The 7,602-nt window shown below is 50.7% G+C and overlaps 1 protein-coding gene across 1 annotated transcript in view; it reads right to left on the minus strand.

Moving 5' to 3' along the window:
• Window positions 1-7,602, minus strand: part of COL8A1 (collagen, type VIII, alpha 1) — a 34,190-nt gene that overhangs the window by 3,110 nt on the left and 23,478 nt on the right. The window contains exons 2-3 of the mRNA XM_009330658.1: window positions 2,306-2,621; window positions 6-407 (exon numbers count right to left, since the gene is read on the minus strand). Coding sequence (XP_009328933.1) covers window positions 6-407; window positions 2,306-2,618 — 715 coding nt within the window. The 5' untranslated portion in view covers window positions 2,619-2,621. The remainder of the gene's footprint in view (window positions 1-5; window positions 408-2,305; window positions 2,622-7,602) is intronic.

The following is a 7,602-nucleotide window of genomic DNA, read 5'->3' on the forward strand; positions in this document are numbered from 1 at the left end:
GATGCCCTTCTCCCCTTTTGGCCCTGGGATCCCAGGGGCTCCCGGGGGCCCCTTCATCCCGGGCTCGCCCTTCAGCCCCGGCTGTCCCTGCAGCCCCGGAGCACCCGCCTTCCCTATGCCGGGAAGCCCGTGAGGCCCCGGCGGTCCTTGTGGCCCGGGTATCCCCATGGGCCCGACCTCCCCCTTTGGCCCCATCTCCCCTCTCGGCCCCGGGGGCCCCATGACCCCCGGTTTCCCTGGCATCCCCGGCAAACCCGGCTTCCCAATTCCTGGATACCCTTGCGGGCCTGGTTTTCCTTTGGCTCCTGGCACACCGTGACCCGGTAATCCTGGTGGCCCTGGTGGCCCTCTTGGTCCAGGCTCACCGGGGGGACCTTGCTCGCCCCTCAGACTGCGTATGGGCATTTCTGGGTCGGGGAGAAAAGAAAAAAAGAAAAGGGGAGGGGGAGAGACAAAAGGTGATTGCAATCGCATCCTTCGAGAAACACAAAGGCAGTTTTGAATTGAATGTGCTTGTTTTGATGCCTCTCGGTTTTGCGGTAGTCGGGGAGGCAGAGCTGGCCAGCGAGTTACAGGTTGGCGTTTGGAACGAAGAGGATGTTCCTACTGTTTTGCATACCCCAAATTTGCGTGCATGTCTCTGTTCCCATAAAATAATTATTTTGTATCATATTTGCTGATTTTTTGCCACGTAAAAGCCATTTGCACTTACTAGTGTTTTCCACCTATACAAACTTAAGCAGCGAAATCTGCTTTTTGTCCCATATTGCTGTAGACTAACCTATTTTTAAGAGTTTTTGCAGGACTTAGAAGCTGCTCAGTGCTCCCGTGCTGTAGGAGGAGATCTGGCATAAAAGTGCTTTTGCTGGAGGGGCTTACACTAGCAAGATCAATTAAAAAAGATTCTATCAGTAAGAAGTTTGTACGTAGGTATGACTGCATTTTCACCAAGGCTTTGGTTCCCATTAAGATATGACTGGAAACCTACAGCCTTACCCAGCATTGCTAAGCTCCCACAGGTTTTTGGCGTAGCCACGTCTATTTAGAGCTCTTCTAAACACTTCACAAAATGCTTTTATTGTCCAAACCCACATTTTTGTCTATGTGACCACTTAGCATTGCAGGTCAGGGGGAGGGAGTTGCCGCGTGGGAGTGGTTGTGCTGGGGTTGGTTGCTTTTCAAGCTGCAGGCTTTTTCTGTTAAGTGGAAAGTCTGCTTCTCTCCGGCTCTGAAATGGATAAAGACACGAGAGATTTTGGGGAAGGGGACAGATGAGGTTTCAGGGCAAGAGAATTAACTGTTCTTTGGGAGGCAGAAACCCTCCCTCTCAGCACATGTTGTGTTTTATGCGCATAGAAAACCTCATTTGCTCACAAGATGGGTTGGTTTTACTATAGCCAGTCGTGCTTGTTCAGACAGTCCAAAGATAGGCCCTGAAATCTTCGATTTCCCTCTGAAGCCAGCGGAGGCTATGGTTACGCTGAACCCTCAATAAGATGAAGAGTTAACCAGCTTGTCTGAAGTCGCACGGATGCTCACTGTCCCCACAAGGATTTTATGACACTGGGTGTTCCTGGTTGCCCTTTGTATTTTGGACATTTTTTGTTGTTTTCTTAAATATCCTAATATTGTCCAAACTTCCTTTACTGAATACTGAAAGTGCTTGTACATGCAGACTCCTGTACCTTCAATGCCTCCGTTACTCCCATAAATAACCTACAGAAAGAGGACTGCAGAGTCAGAAGAGCAATTGTATGTTTTTATCTGCAAACCTCTAAATCACAGGGTCTAGACAAATCCAGACAAAACTGTGATATTCCCGTAAATTCAAATCTTGGGACTCTTAGCTCTTATTTCATGTACAGCTGCTGCAGTGAGAGTGGGAGCACCTCCAGGCAGCACCCAGGCCCGTCTACCTGGGCCACCATTTGAAACCCCATCAGAGGTTCTTCTGCAGGCGGATGGGATTACGAGGTTTCTCCTAGCCTCGAGCAAGCACCCAAACAAACCTGGGGCCAGCCCCGGGTGCTGGAGGCTCGTCACAGGTAGGGCTGCTCAGAGGCTGTGCTGCAGCCCGGAGGATGACTGTGGCTTTGCTCTGGTGCCCTGAGCTGCCCCACAGCTCATGTGAGCCCGTTTTGTCCACCCGTGGCCAGCTACCAACCTGGCCAGCCCTCAGAGCACCTGAGTGCCATGCCCAGCCTGCAGCAGCCTGCTCGCCATCCTCAGTTACCCCCGGGGCAGAGGGTGCTGTGGGGCACCAGGCAGGACTGTGCAGGGGTGGCGAGGGATGCGCCAAACCTACCTTTCTCTTTCTTGGGAGCCATGTCCTTGCCGAGCAGAGGCATCTGCGGGACCTCCTTCATGTACTGAGGCAGATGGGGGTACTCCTTCCCATACTGCATATGGGGCACCTCCTTGCCCATGTGCTGCATCGGGATGCCTTCTTTGCCCAGCGGCATGTGAGGTACTTGTTGTCCAAGGGGTTGGTACTGGGGCACCTGGGGTGGCAGCTGCTTGATCCCATAGTAGACGCCGCCTTGAGCAGACCTCACCAGCTCTAGGTAAATGGTGACAGCCACTGCCAGCAGCTGCACAGGGAAGAGCAGCACGGCCATCACCTGCGAAAAACACAACAAAACCCACAGTTGGCAGAAAATGTTTTTTTGTGTCGTACGTTTCCCATTGAGGCCAACCTGCTCTCATTTTCTGCAGCAAACTGGACCTAAACCTCTGCAACTGGCTCTGGTTTGTGTGTTGCCCTGGAGGACATCCTGCGGCAGGCCTGTATCTGGTTTATTGGAGGCTCTTGCTCAACTAGTACTACTATAGCAAATGTCCTTATATGCATTTAGTTTTATACTACCCCACACACCCCGGGCGGTGCCCTCTGCAGTTTCTCCGTAGGGGGGACCTGCTCCCTCCCATCCCCAAGCTGCAGTTTGCTGCTTTCTCGCTTGTGTCAGTGCCACGACACAAGGTTTGGGGAGCTCTGCTGCAAGCTCCGGCACAGGGAGAGAGCGGGCAGGGGCATGTGGGGATCTCTGAAATGCTTTCTGCCCAAGGAATCTAAATTACCAACGCCCCTTCTGCTATGCTTTCCTTAGCAATGAAAGCCTAGTTTCTGCAGCTTAAATCTGTGCCTAGGATTGCGCCCCGTGGCTGCAGTGTCCAGGGGCTCTCCACTCCTATCGCAGCTCCTTGCCAGCTCTCCTCCTGAGCTGGGCTCCGATCCTCTCAGCCTTCACCCAGAAGAACAGGGCCATCTAGGGGCTGTCTGGGCCATCACTGCCCTCGGGCAGGATCAGACAACCCGAACTATTTTCTACAGGCCTCCCCCGCTGCAGACCCTGTCCCCTCCCCAGGCAGCCCATCCCATCGCCTCACCGGCCCTGCTAACACAACAGAACAGGGTTGGTTTTTCTTTCTTTTTCTTCCTTATCAAAATATAAGCTTGGGACCTCTTGTCCCATCTGCTGTTGGCTTTCCTTTCTGCAGTAGCGGCGTTACTAGCAGGTGAGCAGCAAATCAGCGACCAGGAATTCCCTAAATGAGTGCATATTTGGGGGCAGCCTGAGGTAACGAGGAGACTCTCTGTGTGTTACAGTTCGAGTATTTTGCAGTTTGTCCCGCTACCTAGCCCGGTAGGCATGTCCTGCTCTTTTGAAATGCACGTGGCAATCGCCAGGCTTGATGCTGTCCCCGAATCCCTGCTTTTCCACAGTGCAAAGACTCCTTGCACCCAACCTGAGCTGCTGGAAAAGCCCCCGCCACGCAGGCACACCAGCGGAGCTTTGCCAAACCGCTCGTCGGAACTCGTTCACAGCGGCTGCTGGGCCCCACTGAGCCCAGGTGTGACGAGGGTGGCCTGAGGAGGCAGCAGGGGCTTTGCGCCACCTGCTTATTTTCCTTGTCCTTCTCCCACAGCCTGGCTTGGCAGAGGATGAAAAAGCCCCTCCACCTGTGGCAAAGCGGCTCAGCACCAAGCCCCCTTCACCTGGTTCCTTGTGCCTTGGGAGGTATCTTTTGGATGGCGAAGCTTTTCCCTTTTCCTGGGAAAAAAAGTTGGGGCTGGGGCTGGTCCCCACTTGAATCTAGCTGCTCGCGGGGCTGCAGCCCCGGCTCCCCTGCGCAAGGTGATGCTGCAGTATGTGGGAGTACCCCCCAGCCCTCGCTTGAAGGGCAGCTTGACATGGGCCAGGACGTGTCCTCCCAGGGGCAGTAAGGAGATGTGGCTTTGGGCAGGTAAGGCTGCTGCTGCAGAGAGCTGGGGGGAAGTGTGAGAGGGAGGTGGGGTTGGGGAGAGGAAATGTATTTACAGAGGAGGGGGCAGTAAGCAGCCCCGCTCGCCTCCTCTAACACTGCCCTGTGTACAGCGGGCCTCTAAAAAGGGCCCCAAAGTAATTGGGGAGGGTGGGACTTTGCGTCGCATCTATGAGGAACTTGTGCCTGGTGGGCAGAGGGTGTGAGCGGGCTGCAGGGCAGCTGCAAGACTTGCCGAGCTTAGGGAGTGGGTCAGTGGCACCGCAAGCGTTGAGCCCTGCAGTCGTGACTTGCATTTTCCTCACTCCGCACTGTACGGCTCGGCTGGGGGTCTGGGAGGGCTGGAAAACGGCTTCTCCCACTGCTCTGTGCTGTGGTGGAGGTTATTGATCAGGTGGTAACACTGGGTGTCATTTAGTTTTTATGTTTTACTCCTGCTCGAAGTTCTCCATTCACTTTGCATTAGCAAAGCACCTGGAGAAATGCTCACCACTCTTTTAAAACATTTCTCCTTCATTTTGCTCTGTAAGATCTAATCTCTCAATGGAAATTAGTGTATCATCATTACTGAAGGTGTAAGTGGATGCTAAATCAAAATTGTGTAGTTAAAACAACCAGCAGAAGGTTAATATTTTCAGTAATGTTCCTAAATAGACAAATGAACTACAGAAAAGATGGAACTATGTGTTAACAGCAAAATAAAGCATTTCAGAAAATGAAATATTAGTGAATAAACACTAGATGGAGCATATGTTGCACAGCTGAGTTTCTACAGTCACTTGGTCTCCTAGGAATTTAAGTCTTGGATGTAACCAGCTGCCATGTGGCAAAGAAAACCGGAGCCAAGATGTACAGGAGTTAGTAAGTGTAGCTGAAGCGCAAGCGCAGTCGCTCATCCTTGTTCAGCAAAGCATTTCAGCACACGCTTCATCTCCAGCAAGTTTAATGTGGCTTTTAGCCCACGGCTGGCTGCTTTGCTGTGAGCTAAAGGATTAGGGCCTTAGGACACGGTATTTCTGCTTAAAGCTCAATGGCGCTGGACTGTGAGGACAGCCCGTGCGTGATCAGTTACCGGGGCTCAGCTGGGATGGGGTAACTTATTAACCTGCTGCAGCTTCATCTGGGCACATGGACCCCAAGAGACCTTTCTTTGGGGAGGTGGGGGGGTGTTATCCCCACTCTGGTCTCTGTTGGCCTTTCTGTTCCTTTCTGTACCGTAACGAGTAACTGGCTGCAGCTTTGCCTCTCTGCAGCTGCATAGGGTAACACCTGCCTCAGTTTACAGGGAAAATCCCAGCTACTGGAAAATTTGCAGCATTCTGTGCATCTCTCCCAAATGAAAAGCATTGCCTGTATGAAGAGAGAAATGCAGTGAAACCTTTTAAAAAAAAAATTAGAAGATATTGGATGATTTAGGACTGTTGTTGAAACCTACGAGTATGAAGGGCAGGGTGGATTTTGAGGAATGAGGTTATTAAATTAGCTTCTTGGCTACTTTGTTGTTCTGGTGGCCAGTTTTTTGGGGTTTGTTTTTTTTTAAAAGATAACTTCAGTGGAATAAGTGGAGAGGGAAATAGGCAAAATTCCTTTGGATGTGATTTTTCTCCTTGTTTTTATTACAAAACATGGGCTTTGTGTGCGAGTGGGAGCTATTTGAAATAATTGAAAAAATTTTCCTATGGGGAGACACCAGCCTGCCCGCAGCTCAGGCTGAACTTAACCTCCCACTGCTTGTGCCGAGCTCCCTCGGCCCTGCCGAGCATCACGCAACGCACCTGCGGTTTAACTGGCATGACCATGCAGCACACGAGATATTTTTGTGTGTGCGTGTGGAAATTTTGAGGGAGATCAGGCAAGACTTCTAGAGATAGGAAGGCTCCAGAAAATGAGGTGATCTCACTACATCTGTGTTTCCTTTAGTGTTTTTTGACTCATCATAACCAAAACAGTGTGGCCTGGAAATGACAAATTGCTTCTCATATATTGATCTTGGCTGGGGCTGGTGCCTGTGACTAGCTGAGGTGGAAGGTGGGGGTTTATTTACCGAACAACCTCGGGCTGGATAGGACTTGGCCGACGTCTTTGTGGAGGAGGTCAGAGCCTCCCCGGTGGCCTTACGTGAGCTGTCTACGTCTTGGGATCTGCCACAGGTACCTGGGAAGCAGCCCGTGTTCGGCGCCGGCTGTACGGCTCGTCTCTCCCCCTGCTCCCAAAGGAAGGAGGGATCAGACAAAATTAGTCTTGATGAGAAATATGGTAGTCTCCTGTGTGCGACTGCTACTGCTTGCTGCCTCCCGGCAAGTCCTTCAGTGTTGCAGCTCATTGCCTGTCTCATCCTACTCAGCTTCCCTAAAAAGTTGTTTAGGTACTGAGAGAGAGAAGTTGAAGGTCTTTTTTTTCTGCCCTGCAGTTTGTTTCTGAATGCTTGGGTGCACAGCTCTCATCTTTTTAAGACCTTGCTAGGAAACCACCAGCATCTTTAAATGCCTAAAAGTTACTGAAAATCTTGCTCTTGGTTTTTAAAAGAAGCGTATAGATCCTAAATGTTGGACAGGTCCTCCAGAGCTTATGAACAGCAAAAGGAGATTTTCCCAGCGGTGACAGCACTTAAAGAAAATACCAGAGTGAGGAGGAGAAAAATCTGTGCTGAAGATGCAGCCAAAGTGTAAGACTTCCCACACCCTTCACCCAAATCCCAGCAATTTAGGGATCATCTCCAGACACATTCATGTAATGCAATCCGATGTGCTTTCAAAGGCGTCCGTCAGCGGAGCAATAAGCTGGCTTTGGAATGGGATTTTCCTGGGTTTCTGTCAGAAAGCAATGGGAGTGTGTCTACGTATTTATGGCAGGTAAATCAGTGCACACGTGCACCTTTAGAGAAGCTGAAGGCTTGGAGAAAGCAAAGTTTTACCTTAACTCTTTGAATGTCTGAAGGAAGATAGAGGAGAAGCAACAGTGCCTTCATAGTGTGTGATGCGTCATTTTGCACCACTCGTTCAGATTAAGACACAGTAAACGTTTTGCTTTACTTAGGGTGGGGCAAGCCACTCGAGGGCGAAGGAACATTATCCTAAACCACACCGTTCAGCTGCTCGTGTGTGAACACGCGTGGTTGGCTCTGTGGGTGAGAGAGAGTCCCTGAAAAAACACATTTTTACAGGCAAAGCTCAAGTGAGAACATTTCTCAATAATCTCTTTGGTAGAGCTGTTCTCCTGAGAAAACTAGAAAGGACCTTCCTCTGGCCGTTTGCATTTGTCAGTAGAAACTGAAGACAAAATAAAATGTACCAGCGGTCATAATTCTTAAATTGGTGTGAAGAAATAATGGCTGGTTTA

Source organism: Pygoscelis adeliae, unplaced genomic scaffold (assembly GCF_000699105.1).
Source record: "Pygoscelis adeliae isolate BGI_AS28 unplaced genomic scaffold, ASM69910v1 Scaffold120, whole genome shotgun sequence".
In the NCBI taxonomy this organism is placed as follows: Eukaryota; Metazoa; Chordata; class Aves; order Sphenisciformes; family Spheniscidae; genus Pygoscelis; species Pygoscelis adeliae.